At 40.8% G+C, this 23358-nt stretch overlaps 1 protein-coding gene and 1 long non-coding RNA gene across 3 annotated transcripts; both read left to right on the top strand.

Annotated features, from left to right (window-relative positions):
• The first annotated feature begins 801 nt into the window (after positions 1 to 801).
• Positions 802 to 2782, top strand: LOC308094939. Its single transcript, XR_013933997.1, has 3 exons — positions 802 to 911; positions 1473 to 1582; positions 2161 to 2782. It is a non-coding gene; the product is annotated as an uncharacterized lncRNA (long non-coding RNA).
• Positions 2783 to 8320: 5538 nt separating this feature from the next.
• LOC308095750 (uncharacterized protein) lies at positions 8321 to 21026 on the top strand. 2 transcript variants are annotated; one of them, XM_080442791.1, is made up of 3 exons: positions 18437 to 18592; positions 19216 to 19325; positions 20031 to 21026. In XM_080442791.1, exons 1-3 carry the CDS (start codon positions 18590 to 18592, stop codon positions 20902 to 20904), a joined length of 987 nt encoding a protein of 328 aa, XP_080298917.1. In that variant the 5' UTR covers positions 18437 to 18589; the 3' UTR covers positions 20905 to 21026. The 2 variants fall into 2 exon arrangements, with proteins under 2 accessions (XP_080298918.1, XP_080298917.1); XM_080442792.1 differs by lacking the exons at positions 18437 to 18592; positions 19216 to 19325 and adding an exon at positions 8321 to 8411.
• The last annotated feature ends 2332 nt before the right edge of the window (positions 21027 to 23358 follow it).

Below are 23358 nucleotides of genomic sequence, written 5' to 3'. Positions count from 1 at the left end.
ACATGAAATCTTTCTTTATCTTTATCTATAAAACCGTACTTCCCATATGTTCACATTATGACATTGTTATACAACATTTTATTAGCTTCGAAATAAGTCTAAACAGTAATATATCCGACGTTGTATGAATGATCTTTATAATTAAAGTTACTTAATAAAACGCACTCCTCTGCTGGGTTCCCCCTCTGCTGGAACCAAGCCCCTCCTTCCTGGAGAGAGCAGCTGTCAATACCCACAGGCACTCTTGCTAATAGAAGACAGTCAGCATCAACTTAAATATAGGGTTTCGGACAGTGAACAGATGTCCCATTTAAGGACTCCTTGCAGGCTAGGCTCACAGATTTGTAGATAGCTGCTTTGGAATGCCAGGTAAATCCTCGGGGGAGCAGAGACCCAAGAATTCAGCCTGATCCCACTTTTAGATTGCACAGCCCGCACCCGCTCCATGGCACTTAGGGCAGAGGCCAGCTGAGTCACTTGACCCACTCAGCTACGGTCGCCCTCGAGCCTGTTTTAATGACTTTACTGTTGGTCCCATTCACATGGAACATTCTAACAATTTGTATTTATAATATATTAATATCCTAATAATTTCATATTCCATAACTTCAGTCTTGAATACACCACACAAGCTTCCATAATAAACATATTGATGAAGATGTTGATGAAGATGTGGATAACGATGCCCATATTAGGACATGGTCCCACTGAAGGACAAATGTGGCCACGCCTTTCTTTCTTATAAAAATCACCCTCTTCTCTCCTCTCACTTCATCTCATCCCTCCATTCTCCCACACTGCCTCTCTCTCTCTCTCTCTCTCTCTCTCTCTCCATTGTCACCAGGTGTCTCTCTCTCCGGTCTGCGGTCTCTCCAGCTGCCTCTGTGTGAAGAAGACAGGTTTCTAAAATGGTGAGTTGAATGGTCGCTCACTTTAAAGGGATAGTTTCACCCCCAAAATGACTTTTTTTCTATCAATTACTCACCCCATGGAGACCTGAATTTTATGGAGATTTTTTTGTTTTTGTCGCATTCCTGAGGCAATAATTTGATGACCGGCAGCGGCTCCGGTACGAGGCACAAAGTGTCTCCTTTGTGTCTCCTACCGGAGACATTATAGCATCGTTCCACCGGTCATCAAATTATTGGCTTAGGAATGTGACAAAAACTAAAAAATCTCCTTGAATTGAAGGCTCCATGGGGTGTGTAATTGATAGAAAATAAGTAATTTTTGGGGTGAACTATCCCTTTAATATATTTACTGACTAACTGTTCAGATGTCAGGAAACTAGAAATACTTATATTTATATATTTTACATGATACTGTATATCTATATGTTTATCATGTGATATGTCACAAAAAATTGTTAATTCACAATATTTATAAAATGTATCATATTTGTCTCATTGTGTGTGTGTGTGTGTGTGTGTGTGCGTGCGTGCGCGCGTGCGTGCGTGCGTGCGTGCGTGTAGATGTGGGTTGTCAGTGTGTGGTGTGTGGTGATGGTAGTGTCCTGGGGTCCTGGGTCACAGGCTGTGTCACCTGAACTACTGGATACCATCATGCCAGAAATCTGGAATACGTAAGTAGTACTACTACTACTCAGTGGCGTAAAGTAAGGGTACATTTACTTACGTACTGTACTTAACTAAAATGTTGAGGTATTTGTACTTTACTTGTATGTCCAATTTCCAATACTTTTACTTCTACTCCACTACATCTCAGAGGCAAAGATTGTACTTTTACTCCACTACAATTATTTGAAAACTTAAGTTACTAGTTACTTTACAGATATAGATTATTATATTATGAAACATACATTAACCACTTCAGCCCTATTTTATACCCAGGCTATTTGAAAATAGCTGATCTAGTACTACTACTACTACTACTACTACTACTACTACTACTACTACTACTACTACTACTATGTCGTCACTTTTGTCGTGCGACGTGTCATTCGGCACTTGTCGCTGCAAGCATAAATTGGCCTTTACTACTACTACTAATACTACTAAAGTTACTGTTGTTACTACAACAACTACAGTACTTCTAGCACTACTACTAGTAATAGCTACTACAGCTATTGCTTCTTCTATTACTTACTACTACAGTTATTACTACAATTACTAACCCCCGCCCCCCTCTCTCTCTCTCTAGCTATGGAATAAAAGGTCAGTATTCTCTGGCCATCAGTGTACCTTTCACCGATGGAAGTCCTGACCTAGAGAAAGTCTTCAAAGTGGACACACCGGAAAAGGTTGGAAAAGCTCTGGGTGTAAACAACAACGTCTACTCCGGCACCTACGTGGTCGCAGCCAGGCCCAAGGACCCCGAACACGCTGAACACCGTGTCTTGTTTGCTAAAAAAGACAATACATACTCTGTCAGATTACTGCCACACAATACAAATCAATTGATGGTGTTCTACACACTCCTCTCCCCCTGTTCCAACCCGTGTACTAATGAGCTAAATCGTAATACCATCCTGAAACAAATTCAAGTCGTCCGCAATTGGGGATCGAATTATGCTGTGGTCTTTACCCACGCCTTCGTGCCCGGGGGCCCGGGGAAGGAAACTGACGACAACAAAAATGACAACGAACGTTCCCGTTCCGACGCACTGCGCAATCTGGCTGAATACGAGCTGCAGGACACAATAGGCAATAGAAAGCTTTTGGCTGGTCTAGGGCTGATGGAATATGGGCATGCGCAGGCTAACAGCAAAGTACCGATCAACACCAAACCGCTGGGCATTGAGAACATATATCGATGTCTGCAGACCAACGAGTGTTTTAGCTGTGCAGATAATAAGAAGAGGTGTGTAACTGTTGATGGAGCAGCGGAGGTCACACGACCTAAGGCCACTGTAGAAGCAGATGAAGACGGATTTATGCCGGTAGGGCGTAAAACCGGTAAGAAGGTAGTCAACAGGGGACAGAAGCTATAATGTGCAACATGTGTTTTGTGTTATTGTAATGTGTTACAATGTGTTCTGCATTGTCCCCTGCATTGTCCCCATTGTCACAAATAAACTAATACATGAATGACATACTGTAACACTCATTTTGTTTGTTTGATGTTATGGATATTGAGAGTCATTGTTTTATTCACTGCAAAAAAAATCTAAATATAAGTAATACACCTAAAACCTAAAGTCTGTTTGTTCAGACAATGGGATTGTCCAGTGTTTCAGAACTGTCTAATTAGTGCTAATGTGCTAGTGCTAGTGCTAATGTTTCCTTTTACAGTGCCCATGTTGTTCTGTGCTATTTGACCTGGTAGATTGAAATTGTATAAATGTAATCATTATTGATTATATTTTTCTTTAAGTCTCTGCCAACCTTTGTGAGCTTGTAGATCTGCTATTTTGAAATAGCCTATGTATATAGGGTTAAAGTTGTTAAACTAATTTTGATGCTATATTAAAGCGGCACGATGTAACTTTTTTTATGAATAGAATAACATTTTGTCCAATCTGTATAGTATGTTAACGTAATATACAGTATACTTATACAATTGGGGTGGGTGTATTTGGTCTCCCTGCTCTTCTATTGAGACATTTAGATCGTGTCAAAGGTCATGTCTCACCTAGACACAGGATCTGACACGAATTTTGACTAAAAAGATAAAATGTATCCCCTGAGTAAGCAGGCAGGCTCTACTAGCTCAATGGTAAAAACATGTCAGCACTTGTGCAGGAAACCGGGTTCAAATCCTGGGTAGAAAAGGAAAGTTACATTGTGCAGCTGTAACTAATTTAGCTGGGGACCCCCTGGAACCCCCCCAAGGACCCCTGGGGGTCCCAGGACCCTAATTTGAGAACCTCTGCTCTATAGAGCACACCTCCAAACGGACTTTAACTTCTGCCAGTAGGGGGTGCCACACATGCAAAACATTGCACCCTATGTCATAGAAATGCTAATGCAATGCAATGCTATTCTATGTCCTGGACTGGTATGACTTGAGATTCTGACAACGGTCATGGGGGAGTTTCGCAATACAACTGTATACTGCACAGGCTTATGAAACTCTCTCATGTTTTGACATTTCTCTATGGGAGGAAACTGATGGCAATAAGATAACATTTAAATTGCTTCAACAGATTACACAGAGAAAGTAATAATGCAAATTCAAATGTAACTGAAGTGCACAAGGCAAGGAACTAGCTTAAAGTTGTGTAATAATTCTCAAAATGAACCTTGTGCAAAATGATTAAAAATCTTAAAATGTCATTAAATTTAATGAGACAAAATAATGCACTACCAACCAAACACTAAACTGGACTCCGAACATATTTGAGCTTTTATTTGACTCCTGTGACTAGTATCAGTATGACACCAACATTGGTGATCAAAATGTGTGACTCTAGCGTTTGCTGTTTTACTGTCATTTTAATGTTAAGTATGTTATATTCATGACACTGGCTCTTTGGCTGGTCTACTCTGCTCTAAATATCAGGTCTTATATGGAGGTGGAGCAGCAGGTCTTATAGGAATCATGTTGGTGAGTTTATGCTTTAGTTTTACATTACCGTATGTCCAGCACTTTTAGTTTCATCATGCATGGATGGATGTAGAGCAGGGGTCTTCTACAGGGGGTCCAGGACCCCTAGGGGTCCTCAGAGTTACTGCAGGGGGGCCACCAAATGTTTGTGTGATAGGAAATTATTTTTTTTACATTAGCCGACAATAGCAGATCTACAAGCTCACAACGCCTCGCACTGCAAAGCGTTGTGAGCTTGTTTTCCTTGAGCTATTTTCCTGATAACAAACACGTCTATGAAGCTATCTACGGAATCTATGAAAAAGTTGAATCTGCAACACAATTTCATACAATAAGTCGTGGGGGGTCCCTACTTCGTCTCTCTCTCAGCTAAGTGGTCCTTGGCCTGAAAAACGTTGAAGACCCCTGATGTAGAGTATGAACAGGGAGACAGACAGCACAATGGAGACATATAGAGGCATGTTTAGCACTCACAATCGCAAATGACACACTCATTCCTTACGTTGTTACTTCGAACCTCACGCCATCTGGACAAAGATGCAGAACTGTGAAATGGGAAAAAAGTTTGTTTTAGTAGACGTTTTGTCCCTTCAGCCATTGCGGCATTATTAAACAAACTGACTCGCTTTGTGTAATACTGGGGACTTCATGTATTGTCTTCACGTCATGTTGTTATGTGCTATATTCTGTGCTGATATGTTTTTCTGTTGGAACAGACTGTTGATGAATATCCCTGAGGGGACAATAAAGACAATTATTATTTTTATGCTCTCAGGTTATAGCAGTGTTTCTCAAACTTTCTAATTTCAAGGACCCCCGGTTTGATGTGCATTTGATATCATCTAATTAATCTCTAGTCTGGGACCCTACTCTACACTGCAAAATCCTCAGTGTTAATTGAAGCCAGCGTTAACCCATTAAGACCCATCCTACAAATGCCCTCTAAATCAATAGTTCTCGTACTTTCAAGATTTTCCAATAATGTTAAAAAAAAGCTGATGTTCATGCTCGCAGCACGGCACAAAGTGACCCGCTGCGAGCTTGTATATCTGCTATTTTTGAAAAGCCAGCGCAAAATTCTAAAATGACACAGATGCTTTCACGGTTTTGAACTGCGGACTAAATGAACCCCTTAGGGCCCATTTGGTTCCATTTGGACTCTGTAGTAATAATTTCAGACCCATAACGGTCCAATTGGTTCCTAACTGTCAATCATTGGGGAACCCCAAATGGATGAATTGATTAGCATATTGTGTATTGATCATGTCTTTAAATGGTGCATTTATATAGCGCCATTATTCAAAACACTTTACAGAGGTCCATTACATTCACTCACTCACACACACACACACACACACACACACACACACACACACACACACACACACACACACACACACACACACACACACACAGAGATGAAGCAGGGCAGGAATTTTGCAGGGGGCATGAAGGGGGCCATGGATGCCGTGCCCCCTAAATTTGGCCTTATGACCTTGTGTCATTGTGGCCCGAGGCCACTCCCACTGTCCCAGCTGATTTCACTGATTTCTCCTCTTTCTTGTCAGGATGTTTTTTTAACACTTAAACCCTCTAGACTTACTAAACTGGACCTGAGTTGGCTCTGCCCCCCCCACCCCATTCACACATTCACACACACACATTCACACAAACATTCACACACCGACCGACGGCAGAGGAAACCATATGCAAGGCACCAACCTGTTCAGCAGGAGCAGTTAAGGGTTTAATGTCTTGCTCAAGGACTCTTCGAGCTTTTTGAAGATTCTTTACAATGACTAAAACTAAGTTTTACTTAGTTATCAGTTTTGGTTTTCTTCTGTTTTTGTTATTTTGTTAGTTTTAGTTAACTGTAATTACCCTGGCTGCCTGCAATTAGTGTCACCTGTTACATTGACTTAGCCTGACACTCAACCTGAATTTTCATTTAGTTTCACTCCATTATTCAGTCTGAAAGCCCTCTCAGTGCAGCCGTTTTCTGAGATGGGGGCGTGGCCAAAGTTGGACTCTTTGGCGATTGGTTTCATACTGGATTATCCCGATCCCAATTCGCGTACAGATTTTCAACCGAGAAAACCCCGCCTTCGACAGCGCCACCAGACCCTGAATGCGAGGCTACCGATTCAGGGGGTGGAGCCAGGCTAACATTGACTGCTATCGCATGACAAATCTGCATCCAAACCAACAAGCACAACTTACATGGATAAATGGCTCAAACGTCTAGTTGCTGTCACTCTCATTCTCCCTGCGGTTTAGTCTATAATAAACTATAATTGACAAGACAGCAGCTGAAACACTCAAGACAGTTCAATTATCAAACAACATAGATTAATGATAATTATGTCCATAATATTGTTGTTGGATGGATAGCAATAGAACACATTTAGGAGGATCATCATCAGAACAACAAATAAGTGAGGTGGTAGTTATTCCCAGGTTGGGAATAAACTGGTCTAGATCAGGGGTCTTCAGCAGGGGGTCTGGGACCTCTAGGCCTAGGGGCTCCTCAGAGTTACTACAGGGGTGCCGCCAAATATTTGTTTTTACATTAACCACTTGAACCCTAATGTCCCTATTCTAGTGGGATCATTTGCAAAAAAGAGCAGACCAAGTACAGAGCAAAGGGTCAAGTTTACTAAGTATTGAAGTTTTAAATGCAATGAAAATATGCATTAACGTGAATCCAACATATTAATAGAAATGATAATGTAAACACAACACAATTTACACAACAGTGATGATAGTGCTGTCAAACAAGTCTATGAAGCTATCTGCAATAGTTTAATCTGCAACACAATTTTACACAATACTGCTTCATCTCTCCCTCTGCTAAGGGGTCCTTGGCCTGAAAAACATTGAAGACCCCTGGTCTAGGTAATAACACAGTGACTCATATCAGCTAGGGGTCAGTGTCTTGCTCAGGGGCACATGGGCTACAGCAGGGATTGAACCTGTAAACCTGGGAGAGTCAAACTGACCCGTAGATGACCTCCGCATGTGGGATTTGACAATAATACAAGTGTAAGTTTCAACACCAACAAAGAAAAGAAGGTTCCTGAGAGATAACAAGACAGCTTGTTGCAATATTTTGATCAATGTGTTCATAGTGACTGAGCACTATGCATGAACACGCACGCACGCACGCACGCACGCACGCACGCACGCACGCACGCACGCACGCACGCACGCACATGAGCGTGAACATACCTGCCAACATTTAGCAAGAGACTAAATGCAAGGATTTAAATTTCTGAAAATATGCATTAGCATGAATCCAACATATTCATAGGAAAGATAATGTAAAGGAACAGACAAACATACATACGAAAGAAAACATTAATTTACACAACACTGATCACAGTGATGTCAAACAAGTCTATGAAGCTATCTATGAAATCACTGAAAAGGTTTAATCTACAACACAATTTAAAAAATTTCAATTGAGAAGGCTAGCTCCCCCCTGTGCTTGGACCATGTCTTATGGACGAGAAGCAACTGGTCAGCTGAACTCACTGACCGATCAGGGGACTGGTGCTAACCACTTAAACTTAAGTCTAGAATTGATTTTAAAATCCTTTTAATAACTTATAAAGCACTACATGGGCTGGCCCCACTTTATATCACGGAGTTCCTGCACTCAAAGCCCAATATGAGATCTCTCAGGTAAACTCTACATATTTTGTCGACCAAAGACCCCCAGACCTCTGGGATTTGACAATAATACAAGTGTAAGTTTCAACACCAAAAAAAGAGTGTGTGTGTGTGTGTGTGTATATGTGGGTTGTCAGTGTGTGGTGTGTGGTGATGGTAGTGTGTGTGAGTCCTGGGTCACAGGCTGTGACACCTGAACTACTGGAAACCATCATGCCAGAAATATGGAAAACGTAAGTAGTACTACTACTACTCAGTGGTGTAAAGTAACTAAGTACATTTACTTACGTTCTGTACTTAAGTAACATTTTGAGGTATTTGTACTTTACTTGTATGTCCAATTTCCAATACTTTTACTTCTACTCCACTACATCTCAGAAGCTTTTACTCCACTACAATTATTTGAAAACTTTAGTTACTAGTTACTTTTCTTTTTATTATATTATGAAACATACATTAACCACATAAACTATTTTTTATCTAGGCTATTTGAAAATACTGTGTTTCTGCTGTGCAGAGAATAAGAAGTGGTCTGTAAAACCTGATGGAGCGGCAGGGCAGGTCACACAACCTCGGTCCACTGGAGGAGAAGATAAAGATGGATGGAAGGTAGTCAACAGTGGACCGAAGCTATAATGTGCAACATGTGTTTTGTGTTATTGTTATCTGTTACAATGTTTTCTGCATTGTCCCCTGACAAATAAACTAATACATGAATGACATACTGTAACACTAATTTTGTTTGTTTGATGTTAAGGATATTGAGAGTCATTGTTTTATTCACTGCAAAAAAATCTAAATATATATGAAATAAACCGGTTGTTCAGACAATGGGATTGTCCAGTGTTTCAGAACTGTCTAATTAGTGCTAATTGCAGATACCATCATGATTAGTTGTAACAGTTTCCTTTTACAGTGCCCATGTTGTTCTGTGCTATTTGACCTAGTAGATTGAAATTGTATAAATGTAATCATTATTGATTATATTTTTCTTTAAGTCTCTGCCAAACTTTGTGAGCTTGTAGATCTGCTATTTTGAAATAGCCTATGTATATAGGGTTAAAGTGGTTAAACTGATTTTGATGCTATATTAAAGCGGCACGATGTAACTTTTTTCATGAATATAATTCAACTTTGTCCAATCTGTATAGTATGTTAACGTAATATACAGTACTATACAATTGGGGTGGTTGTATTTGGTCTGCCTGCTCTTCTTCAAGGAACCCAACGGAAACAAGTCCGCAAGGACTTTTTTGGTCGGACCTTTTAGACAAAAGTATTATAAATCTTCTTTTGCCTAATAACATTTTCAATCAATCAATCAATCAATTCTATTGAGACATTTAGATCGTGTCAAAGGTCATGTCTCACCTAGACACAGGATCTGACACGATTTTGACTAAAAAGTCAGTCTAAAAATGTATCCCCTGAACAAGCAGGTAGGCTCTACTAGCTCAATGGTAAAAACAGTCAGCACTTGTGCAGGAAACCGGGTTCAAATCCGGGGTAGAAAAGGAAAGTTACATTGTGCAGCTGTAACAAATTTAGCTGGGGACCCCCTGGAAGCTATCAATTTCATCATCAACTTGTTGAAATCGCTTCAACAGATTACACTGAGAAAGTGTCGAAATAATCAAGTAATAATGCAAAGGATTCAAATGTAACTGCACAAAGCAAGGAATTAGCTTAAAGTTGTGTAATAATTCTCAAAATGATTCAAAATCTTAAAATGTCATTGAATTTAATGAGACAAAATAATGCACTACCAAACAAACAATAAAGTGGACTCCGAACATATTTGAGCTTTTATTTGACTCCTGTAACAACTATCAGTATGACACCAACATTGGTGATCAAAATGTGTTTTGATCACCAGCGTTTGCTGTTTTAGTGGTAATTAAAAATGTAAGTATGTTATATTGATGACACTGGCTCTTTGGCTGGTCTACTCTGCTCTAAATATCAGGTATTATAATGGAATCATGTTGATGAGTTTATGCTTTAGTTTTACATTACTATAAGTTCAAGCACTTTTAGTTTCATCATGCATGGATGGATGTAGAGCAGGGATCTTCAACAGGGGGTCCAGGACCCCTAGGGGTCCTCAGAGTTACTACAGGGGGGGCCACCAAATGTTTGTGTGATAGGAACTTTATTTTTTTACATTAACCACTTGAACCCTAGAATTCCTTTTCTGAGGGGAACATTAGCCGAAAATAGCAGATCTACAAGCTCACAGCGCCTTGCGCTGCGAGGCGTTACGAGCTTTATAGATCGTCTATTTTCCTGATATCAAACAAGTCTATGAAGCTATCTACGAAATCTATGAAAAAGTTTAATCTGCAACATAATTTCATACAATATGTAGTGGGGGGTCCCTGCTTCGTCTCTCTCTCAGCTGAGGGGTCCTTGGCCTGAAAAACGTTGACCTTGGCCTTTAAAAAGTTCAGCCTCGCTGATAGGATGGTTTTTGTGTAATACTGGGGACTTCATGTGGGGATTTTGTCTTGGCGTTATGTTGTTATGACGCCATATGTTCCGTGCGAATATGTTTTTCTGTTGGAACAGGCTGTGAAGATAAATATCCCTGAGAGACAATAAAGACAATTATTATTATTATGCTCTCAAGTTATAGTGTTTTTCAAACTTTCTCGTTTCAAGGACCCCCGGTTTGATGTGCATTGGCCACGGACCCCCATTTGATATCATCTATTTAATCTCTAGTCTACACTGCAAAATCCTCAGTGTTAATTGAAGCCAGCGTTAACCCATTAAGACCTGAGGCCCATTCTACAAATGCCCTCTAAATCAATAGTTCTCACACAAGATTTTTCAAAAATGTTCAAAAATAGCTGATGTACAAGCTCGCAGCACGGCACAAAGTGACCCGCTGTGAGCTTGTATATCTGCTATTTTTGAATAGCCAACGCAAATTTCTAAAATGACACAGATGCTTTCACGGTTTTGAACTGCGGACTAAATGAACCCCTTAGGGCCCATTTGGTTCCATTTGGACTCTGTAGTAATAGTTTCAGACCCATAACGGTCCAATTGGTCCCTAACTATCAATCATTGGGGAACCCCAGCTAAATGGATGAAGTGATTTGCATATTGTGTATTGAACATGTCTTTAAATGGTGCATTTATATAGCACCATTATTCAAAACACTTTACAGATGTCCATTACATTCACACATTCTCACACGCACACACGCACACGCACACGCACACACACACACACACACACACACACACACACACACACACACACACACACACACACACACACACACACACACACACACACACACACACACACACAACACAAACACAAACACACACACACACACACACACACACACGGCAGAGAAAACCATACAAGGCACCAAACTGTTCAGCAGGAGCATTTACGGGTTCAGCAGGAGCAGTTAAGGGTTCAATGTCTTGCTCAAGGACACTTCGACCCTGAGCTTTTTGAAGATTCTTTACAATGACTAAAACTAAGGAATGATTTTAACACACAATAAAGTTTCACTAATATCAGTTTTGGTTTTCTTCTGTTTTAGTTATTTTGTTAGTTTTAGTTAACTATAATTACCCTGGCTGTAATTAGTGTCACCTGTTACATTGACTGCTATCACATGACAAATCTGCATCCAAACCAACAAGCACAACAAACATGGATAAATAGCTCAAATGTCCAGTTGCTGTCACTCTCATTCTCCCTGCGGACGTAGTTTAGTCTATAATAAACTATAATCGACAAGACAGCAGCTGACACACTCAAGACAGTTCAATTATCAAACAACACAGATTGATGATATGTCCATTAATATTGTTGGATGGATAGCAATAGAACACATTTAGGAGGATCATCATCACAACAACACATGAGTGAGGTGGTAACCAGCGATCTAGTTATTCCCAGGTTGGGAATAAACTGGTCTAGATTAGGGGTCTTCAACAAGGGGTCCGGGACCCCTAGGGGGTCCTCAGAGTTACTACAGGGGGCCCCCACATCTTTGTGTGATAGCAACCCCCCACCCCTTTTTTGAAATATTAACCACTTGAACCCTCGCGTCCCTAATCTAGTGGGAGCATTTGCAAAAAAGAGCCGACAAAGTACAGATCAAAAGGTCAAGTTTGCTAAGTATTGAGGTTTTAAATGTCTGAAAATATGCATCCAACATATGAATAGAAAAGATAATGTAAACAAACAGACAAACAAACAAAAAACATTAATTTACACAACACTGATGATAGTGCTGTCAAACAAGTCTATGAAGCAATAATTTAATCTGCAACACCATTTTATACAATACTGCTTCATCTCTCCCTCAGCTAAGGGGTCCTTGGCCTGAAAAACATTGAGTGACTCATGTCAGCTGGGGGCTCCAGTGTCTTGCTCAAGGGCACATGGGCTACAGAAGGGATTGGCAACCTGGCAACCTGGGAGAGTAAAAACTGATCTGTAGATGACCTCAGCATGTAGAGGTCACACTGTGGGATTTGACAATAATACAAGTGTAAGTTTCAAGTTTCAACACCAACAAAGAAGGTTCCTGAGAGATGACAAGACCGTTTGTTGCAATACTTTGATCAACGTGTTAAATCTAGAAGTCAGAGTGACTGAGCACTATGCACACATAAAACACACACACACACACACACACACACACACACACACACACACACACACACACACACACACACACACACACACACACACACACACACACACACACACACACACACACACACACACACACACACACACACACACACACACACACACACACAGGAATGTTCTCATGTTGTACATTTTGTGAGGGCACAAAGGCCAAATACCATGGCAGAAAGCGTGCGTGCGTGCGTGCGTGCGTGGGTGTACAGTATGTGTGTGTGTGAGAGTAGGGTTGAGAGTAGGGTTTCAACCCCTTATTTGTGCCAAATCTGGGTTGGACGTGATGAGTGGAGCTACCTCTGGTGTTGTGATTGTGGACTTTGTGGACGTTTTTGAAGTACTTTGACAAGTACATGGGTATCTTAACGTTGTGGTGTATCTTGTAGACCAGGCCCATTGCAAGTTGCTGCACTCTGTCCTCTACCCTGAGCCATCCGACCCTAGCAAAGTGAGCACGGGTAGCAAAGACCCGCTTTTGGGTTCCCATTAAAAAGACGTGCGGCAGCATTTTCTACCAACTGTATGAAAGGGAGGCCCTGACTAACATGAAGAGCAATACAATAGTTAAGGCGAGAGTAATACAATGTATAACCCTTTCAAAATAAAAAATCCAAGATCAAAGCCAGATTAACTATTCATTGCAAGATTTCATTGTTTGTTTTTAAATCTTTTAACCACGTGAACCCTTGCGTCCCTAATCGAGGGCAAATATTCTGCAAAAATAGCCCATGTCAGGCAGGCCCTGGCACTGCCTGTATTTTTAAAACGCGCCTTACGGTAAAACTCATTTTTATTCTTTGACTCATGCCAACAAGGGGCTCAGTGCCATGCTCAAGGGTACATGAGCTACAGCAGGGATTGAGAGTATAGACCTCACAACAAGTAAAGGTCACACTGTAGGATTTGACAATAATACAAGTGTAAGTTTCAACATCAGCAAAGAAGGTTCCTGAGAGATAAGAAGACCGCTTGTTGTAATACTTTGATCATTGTGTTCAATCAATAAGTCACAGTGACTGAGCACTATGCATGAACACACACACACACACACACACACACACACACACACACACACACACACACACACACACACACACACACACACACACACACACACACACACACACACACACACACACACACACACACACACACACACACACACACACACACAGTTCTCATGTTGTACATTTTGTACGGGCACAAATGCCATGGCAGAAAGGTCATACAATAAAACAATGGTTTGAGTCCACAAGAATAATAGTTTTAACTCAAGGGTTAGAGACGTTTTAACTTTTTTAATACATAATATCAATGAAAAAACTGAATGAAAAAGCTGTTTATTTCACACAATAAATCATTGGCATTTACAAATGACCGATATTGGTACAAACTCCTGAGTCAAAAATTCATCCCTGGACTAATCAGAGTCACTGGACTCATTTGAGGACGGGATGGGGAGTCAGGGGGATTCAAGAATTCAGAATCTCAACAAAAGACACTTGAACCTCAGCATCCATATTCTGTGGGAACATCAGCTCACAACACAACATAATTTGCCAAAAGCATTGTATACCAGCTTTTGGCAAATTTATTTGAAGGGGGGGGGGGACAACTCAGGTCCAGTTTAGTAAGTCTAGAGGGTTTAAGTGTTTAAAAAACATACTGACAACAAGAAAGAGGAGAAATCAGTGACATCAGCCAGGACAGTGGGAGTGGGGTATCAAGGTCATTGTGGCCTCAGGGCACAATGACACAAGGTCATAAGGCCAAATTTAGGAGGCACGGCATCCATGGCCCCCTTCATGCCCCCTGCAAAATTCCTGCCCTGCTTCATGCGTGCGTGCGTGCGTGCGTGTGTGCGTGCGTGCGTGCGTGTGTGCGTGCGTGCGTGCATGCGTCTTCAACAAGGGGTCCGGGACCCATAGGGGGTCCTCAGAGTTACTACAGGGGGGCCCCCACATCTTTGTGTGATAGCAACCCCCCACCCCTTTTTTAAAATATTAACCACTTGAACCCTCGCGTCCCTAATCTAGTGGGAGCTTTTGCAAAAAAGAGCCGACAAAGTACAGATCAAAAGGTCAAGTTTGCTAAGTATTGAGGTTTTAAATGTCTGAAAATATGCATCCAACATATGAATAGAAAAGATAATGTAAACAAACAGACAAACAAACAAAAAACATTAATTTACACAACACTGATGATAGTGCTGTCAAACAAGTCTATGAAGCAATAATTTGATCTGCAACACCATTTTATACAATACTGCTTCATCTCTCCCTCAGCTAAGGGGTCCTTGGCCTGAAAAACATTGAAGACCCCTGGTGTAGGTAATAACACAGTGACTCATGTCAGCTGGGGGCTCCAGTGTCTTGCTCAAGGGCACATGGGCTACAGAAGGGATTGGCAACCTGGGAGAGTAAAACACACACACACACACACACACACACACACACACACACACACACACACACACACACACACACACACACACACACACACACACACACACACACACACACACACACACACACACACACACACATGAATGTTCTCATGTTGTACATTTTGTGAGGGCACAAAGGCCAAATACCATGGCAGAAAGCGTGCGTGCGTGCGTGCGTGCGTGGGTGTACAGTATGTGTGTGTGTGAGAGTAGGGTTGAGAGTAGGGGTTCAACCCCTTATTTGTGCCAAATCTGGGTTGGACGTGATGAGTGGAGCTACCTCTGGTGTTGTGATTGTGGACTTCATTTACGTTTTTGAAGTACTTTGACAAGTAGGCCTACATGGGTATCTTAACGTTGTGGTGTATCTTGTAGACCAGGCCCATTGCAAGTTGCTGCACTCTGTCCTCTACCCTGAGCCATCCGACACTAGCAAAGTGAGCACGGGTAGCAAAGACCTGCTTTTGGGTTCCCATTAAAAAGACGTGCGGCAGCGTTTTCTACCAACTGTATGTATGAAAGGGAGGCCCTGACTAACATGAAGAGCAATACAATAGTTAAGGCGAGATGTAATACAATGTATAACCCTTTCAAAATAAAAAATCCAAGATCAAAGCCAGATTAACTATTCATTGCAAGATTTCATTGTTTGTTTTTAAATCTTTTAACCACGTGAACCCTTGCGTCCCTAATATGGGGCAAATATTCTGCAAAAATAGCCCATGTCAGGCTGGCCCCGGCACTGCCTGTATTTTTAAAACGCGCCTTACGGTAAAACGAATTTACATTTTTTGACTCATGTCAACAAGGGGCTCAGTGCCATGCTCAAGGGTACATGGGCTGCAGGGATTGAGAGTATAGACCTCAGCATGTAGTGTTGGGGTAAGTGTACAGTAAGTTTCAACACATGCTAAGAAGGTTCCTGCGAGATAACAAGACCGCTTGTTGCAATACTTTGGTCAATGTGTTCAATCTAGAAGAAGAACAGACGCACGCACGCGTGTGTGTGTGTGTGTGCGTGTTTGTGTGTGTGTGCCAATATTTAGCAACAGACTAAATGCAAGGGTTTACATTTCTGAAAATATGTATTAACATGAATCCAACATATTCATAGGAAAGATAATGTAAAGGAACAGACAAACATACGAAAGAAAACATTAATTTACCCAACACTGATGACTGTCAAACAAGTCTATGAAGCTATCTATGAAATCACTGAAAAGGTTTAATCTGCAACACAATTTTAAAATGTTCAATTGAGAAGGCTCGTTCCCCCCTGTGCTTGGACCATGTCTTATGGACAAAAAGCAACTATTGGTCAGCTGAACTCACCGACCGATCAGGGGACTGGTGCTAACCACTTAAACTTAATTCTAGAATTGATTTTAAAATCCTTTTAATAACCTACAAGCACTACCTGGGCTGGCCCCACTTTATATCACTTTATATCAAAGTGAGATGTCTCAGGTCCTCTGACAAAGGCCTTCTGGAAATACCTGCGACCAAACAAAACTAAGGGTGACCGGGCGTTTGCAGTGGTTGCTCCTGCACTTTGGAACGCTACCCTTGGCGAGTCAGTTGACGGTTTTAAGAATGTAATAAAACACATTTGTTTCGTAAGCATTTTGTCTTATGAAGTTCTTACCTGACCCACTTGTGCAGGTCAATGTTTTTGCTTTACTTCTTGTTGTGCTATTGCTCTTATGTGCCTTGTTTTTACTCGATTGTTTTATTGTTGTACAGCACTTTGTAACTTTGTTTCAAAAGGTGCTTTATACAAAAAATGTACTTACTACTTACTTACTTAAACTCTATAATACTTTGTCGACCAAAGACCCCCAGACCTCTCTAAGAGGCACCCTCCTTTTAGCCTTTACAATACACCAAACCTTGGTGCAGATTGAGTAATAGCTGACAACGTTTTGCAACACCAGGCCTTGTGAGCTTGTAGAAGGGCTGTTTTTTTCCCCCTGAATATTTGCTCCTCAATACGGAAACTAGGGTTCACTTGGTTAAAATATTTAAAAAACAAACAATGTACAGGGAGCCAGTGGAGGGTGGTCAGACTTTGGAAACTGAATTTCCCACACAATAAAGCTCTCATCAGACCCGCTTTCGGGTTCCCAAGTGTAAGTTTCAACACCAAAATAAAAAAAAAACATTGAAGATCCCCATGTCTAAATAATAACAAAGTGACTCATGTCAACTAGGGGTCAGTGTATTGCTCAAGGGCAGATGGGCTACAGCAGGGATTGAACCTGTCAACCTGGGAGAGTCAAACGGATCCGTAGAGGTCACACTGTGGGATTTGACAATAATACAAGTGAGGCACGTTGGTTTCAACACCAACAACGGAAAGAAGGTTCCTGAGAGATAAGAAGACAGCTTGTTGCAATACTTTGATCAATGTGTTCAATCTAGAAGTCACAGTGACTGAGCACTATGCATGATACACACGCACACGCACGCACACACACACACACACACACACACACACACACACACACACACACACACACACACACACACACACACACACACACACACACACACACACACACACACACACACACACACACACACACACACACAAAGCAGGGCAGGAACTTTGCGGGGGACATGGATCCCGTGCCCATAAATTTTCCCTTATGACCATGTGTCATTGTGGCCCTGTGTCTGCCTTTCTGCCATGGCATTTGGCCTTTGTGCCCTCACAAAATGTACAACCTGAAAATGCCAGGCTCTGTGTGTGTGTGTGTGTGTGTGTGTGTGTGTGTGTGTGTGTGTGTGTGTGTGTGTGTGTGTGTGTGTGTGTGTGTGTGTGTGTGTGTGTGTGTGTGTGTGTGTGTGTGTGTGTGTCTGTGTGTGTGTGTGTGTGTGTGTGTGTGTGTGTGTGTGTGTGTGTGTGTGTGTGTGTGTGTGTGTGTGTGTGTGTCTGTGTGTGTGTGTGTCTGTGTGTGTGTGTGTCTGTGAAGATGTTGATGAAGATGTGGATAACGATGCCCATATTAGGACATGGTCCCACTGAAGGACAAATGTGGCCACGCCTTTCTTTCTTATAAAAATCACCCTCTTCTCTCCCCTCACTTCATCTCATCCCTCCATTCTCCCACACTGCCTCTCTCTCTCTCTCTCTCTCTCTCTCTCTCTCTCTCTCTCTCTCTCTCTCTCTTTCTCTCTCTCTCCCTCTCTCTCTCTCTCTCTCCATTGTCACCAGGTGTCTCTCTCTCCGGTCTGCGGTCTCTCCAGCTGCCTCTGTGTGAAGAAGACAGGTTTCTAAAATGGTGAGTTGAATGGTCGCTCACTTTAAAGGGATAGTTCACCCCCAAAATGACTTTTTTTCTATCAATTACTCACCCCATGGAGACCTGAATTTTATGGAGATTTTTTTGTTTTTGTCGCATTCCTGAGGCAATAATTTGATGACCGGCAGCGGCTCCGGTACGAGGCACAAAGTGTCTCCTTTGTGTCTCCTACCGGAGACATTATAGCATCGTTCCACCGGTCATCAAATTATTGGCTTAGGAATGTGACAAAAACTAAAAAATCTCCTTGAATTGAAGGCTCCATGGGGTGTGTAATTGATAGAAAATAAGTAATTTTTGGGGTGAACTATCCCTTTAATATATTTACTGATAAACTGTTCAGATGTCAGGAAACTAGAAATACTTTTTTTTACTATTTTACATGATACTGTATATCTATATGTTTATCATGTGATATGTAAAAAAAAAATGTTAATTCACAATATTTATAAAATGTATCATATTTGTCTCATTGTGTGTTTGTGTGTGTGTGTGTGTGTGTGTGTGTGTGTGTGTGTGTGTGTGTGTGTGTGTGTGTGTGCGTGCGTGCGTGCGTGCGTGCGTGCGTGCGTGCGTGCGTGCGTGTGCGTGCGTGCGTGTAGATGTGGGTTGTCAGTGTGTGGTGTGTGGTGATGGTAGTGTCCTGGGGTCCTGGGTCACAGGCTGTGTCACCTGAACTACTGGATACCATCATGCCAGAAATCTGGAATACGTAAGTACTAGTACTACTACTCAGTGGCGTAAAGTAAGGGTACATTTACTTACGTACTGTACTTAACTAAAATGTTGAGGTATTTGTACTTTACTTGTATGTCCAATTTCCAATACTTTTACTTCTACTCCACTACATCTCAGACGCAAAGATTGTACTTTTACTCCACTACAATTATTTGAAAACTTAAGTTACTAGTTACTTTACAGATATAGATTATTATATTATGAAACATACATTAACCACTTCAGCCCTATTTTATACCCAGGCTATTTGAAAATAGCTGATCTAGTACTACTACTAGTACTACTACTACTACTACTACTACTACTACTACTACTACTACGTCACTTTTGTCGTGCGACGTGTCATTCGGCACTTGTCGCTGCAAGCATAAATTGGCCTTTACTACTTTGATTGATTGAATTGATTGAATATTTTATTGGGCAAAAAAAATGTAAAACAGCACAGTTACATTTAAAATACTTTGTCTAACAGGTCCGTTCATAAAAGTTCTTGCGGACTTGTTTCCAATGAGGGCCTACTACTACTAATACTACTAAAGTTACTGTTGTTACTACAACAACTACAGTACTTCTAGCACTACTACTACTAATAGCTACTACAGCTATTGCTTCTTCTATTACTTACTACTACAGTTATTACTACAATTACTAACCCCCGCCCCCCTCTCTCTCTCTCTAGCTATGGAATAAAAGGTCAGTATTCTCTGGCCATCAGTGTACCTTTCACCGATGGAAGTCCTGACCTAGAGAAAGTCTTCAAAGTGGACACACCGGAAAAGGTTGGAAAAGCTCTGGGTGTAAACAACGACGTCTACTCCGGCACCTACGTGGTCGCAGCCAGGCCCAAGGACCCCGAACACGCTGAACACCGTGTCTTGTTTGCTAAAAAAGACAATACATACTCTGTCAGATTACTGCCACACAATACAAATCAATTGATGGTGTTCTACACACTCCTCTCCCCCTGTTCCAACCCGTGTACTAATGAGCTAAATCGTAATACCATCCTGAAACAAATTCAAGTCGTCCGCAATTGGGGATCGAATTATGCTGTGGTCTTTACCCACGCCTTCGTGCCCGGGGGCCCGGGGAAGGAAACTGACGACAACAAAAATGACAACGAACGTTCCCGTTCCGACGCACTGCGCAATCTGGCTGAATACGAGCTGCAGGACAGAAAGCTTTTGGCTGGTCTAGGGCTGATGGAATATCGGCATGCGCAGGCTAACAGCAACGTACCGATCAACACCAAACCGCTGGGCATTGAGAACATATATCGATGTCTGCAGACCAACACGCCTGCAGGTTTTGGCGCTCAGTGTTTCCGCTGTGCAGGGAAGAGTGACACACTGTTGCCTCAGTGTGTAACACTTGATGGAGCGGCACCGCAACAACAAAAACGCCCTCCGAAACAAGCACAAGAGGCTAAAATAATTGGTCGTGACAATGCACCGAGCCAAAGGTGGCGCGGTGCACAAATAGTGAAGAATCGCTTTGAAGGTCTGGGACAGCAGCCTGCAAAGCCTCGTCGTAAGCCTAAAACTAAAGACTGACATTCTCCATGATAGAAAGAAGACAATAAACAGGGCAGGAGCTATGAATCCTATATGCAACACATGTGTTTCATGTTACTGTAACCTGTTACCATCTTTACTGCATTGTCCCTGACAAATAAACAAATGCATAAATAATCTACTGTAACAGTTATTTTGTTTGATATTGATATTGAGAGTTATTATCTTATTCACTGCAAAAATCTAAGACATAAATAGTTTATTCGAGAAGATACAGACTAGAAAAAGGTGCATTTAACTGCCAGTGCAGTAAGACAATTAAACGTAATAAAGGTTTATTGAAGAATATATGGTTCAACCACTTAAGTCAAAATGTTCAAACACAGCAGGTCTACAAGCTCACAATGCACTTGTTGTTAGCTTGTAGATCTGCTATTTCTGAACATTTTTTAAAAACATAATGATATGCCCAAAATAGGGACACCAGCTAGGGTGAAAGTTGTTAAGAAACTTGAAATAATTGATAACACATTTGTTTCAAAGACTGTATAAACTCAAGTACTTGTCAATACTTCTTTCAATGTTTTGAGTGAAACAGCAAAAGAACATGATTCTTCTTAATTCAACAGTTGTCATAATCAAAACGAGACAAAGCATTTAAATGAAGACAATTAATTGGCAATAATTATCTGTTCTATTAAAATGCTTTGTGAAAGATTAATTGTGTAAACACAATGTTGGTACAATAATCAAAAACTAAAAGACCAATGAGTTCACACTCCACTTTGGCACCAACACAAAACCTCCATCAAGGTTATTTGGAGGTCATAATGTCGCAGTGCTCAAACGTTTTCTTGGCAAGGACCCCCAAAATGATATGTACTTGGCCGCGGATATAAAATAAATAATAAGGTCCATCAGTGTAAATATGAAATGAATGAAAAAGGCTGTCATTTGCTTACATCTGTTTGTACCACTAAGCTGAAACAAAAGAAACAATGAATAAGACATTGGAAACTCACAAGTAATGTGCCATACTAATACTACACACTAGTGCCATCTAGTGACCGAACAGGCAGGAACATTTCATTATAGCGTCTTCAAATATCCTGTATCAAGTAGGCCATTGTATGATGCAATGGTGTTTGGAAAATACACACAATCATGGGTATTCCATGATTATTAGGCCTGTGTGACCACTGACCAAAACATGAAATACCATGATATTAGCAAGCTCACAACACGTCGCAAGACATGTCGCAACATTGTGAGCTTGTAGTTTGAGAGCTTGTAGATCTGCTATTTTCACTTCTTAAACGCTTGGTAGAAATTTTGGGATTTAAAATATGTGTAGCTATATTTATGAAATTCTGTTGACATGTTTTTAGAATTTCTGTTTTATTTCGAATTGTTGAAAAATCCACAATATCTGAGTACACTGACTCTTCAATGTCTATTGTAAGGTTTACAGGTGTGGAAACAGTCTGCACTCTTACACGTGATACAAACTTAAAGTTTGACATAATAATTTACTGTATTATATGTCTGGCTCAGTGTGTTTGACCACATGTTAAAACATCCATTTAACTGCATTCTGTTTCACACTGACCTCACAGCTATCTGCACTATTTATATCATTTCTAAAGGGCCGTTCATACCGTACCAAGTGCTATAAAATTATAGTTGTAGTGTGTTGTGTGCCATCCACATGAGTTAGAAACATTTGTAAAACTACAATATATCTTTATAGTTATAGTGCTTGGTGTGAATGGCCCGTACGTCTTATTATCTTCACAACATTTGCACATCACTATCTACACATTTGTCCATAACGGCTGACTGGAACACAATAATGTCACATTAATTTTTTTTTGTTTTTGTGTCATTAAACAATGCCCTACTTACAATTAGGGCAGGAATTGCATGGAGGCCATGAAGGCCATGAGCTTGTAGATCTGCAATTATCAGTATATCACTATTATTTATAGGCCTATTTGTGGAATTGTCTTTGGAAAATATCTACATTTTAAACACAGCAATGCATTGATATATATATATTTTTTTAAAAGAATATGTACTTTGTAATTTGTACTTTTGAATAAAATTGCATGCTTTAAAAAGAATACTTGAGTATTTTTAAACAAATTGAGCAACCCTGAGCAACTTTCCTGTAGTTTGGGATAAATTGAATCTTGACCATCAGGTCAACATTTGTGTAGGTGAGACATGACCTTTGACACAATCTAAATGTCCCAATAGAAGAGAAGGGAGAAATACAAGTTATAAGTTATATTGTATTAAAGTTATATTGTATGTAACATTCTCTACCATGCAGATTGGACAAAATAACATTTTATTCTTGAAAAAAAGTTACATAGTGCCACTTTAAGTGTCGTAACTTGAGCCCGTTTAAAAGACGGAAGCAGAAATGTTTCTCTTTGGTGGGAATAATTCACAAGCTTTAGAGTCCGAGGAAGTCGTTTTCAAACAATG

The sequence above is a fragment of the Gymnoscopelus braueri genome, assembly GCF_963280865.1.
Source record: "Gymnoscopelus braueri genome assembly, chromosome: 11".
Lineage (NCBI taxonomy): Eukaryota > Metazoa > Chordata > Actinopteri > Myctophiformes > Myctophidae > Gymnoscopelus > Gymnoscopelus braueri.
The sequence above is the reverse complement of the archived record's forward strand: the minus strand, read 5'-3'. Positions and strand labels throughout refer to the sequence as shown.

Bases quoted from the DNA above. Each gene is read 5' to 3' on its own strand.
- LOC308095750 (XM_080442791.1), top strand. The intron at 19,326-20,030 runs GTAAGTACTAGT...CTCTCTCTCTAG, and splicing joins ATGCCAGAAATCTGGAATAC to CTATGGAATAAAAGGTCAGT.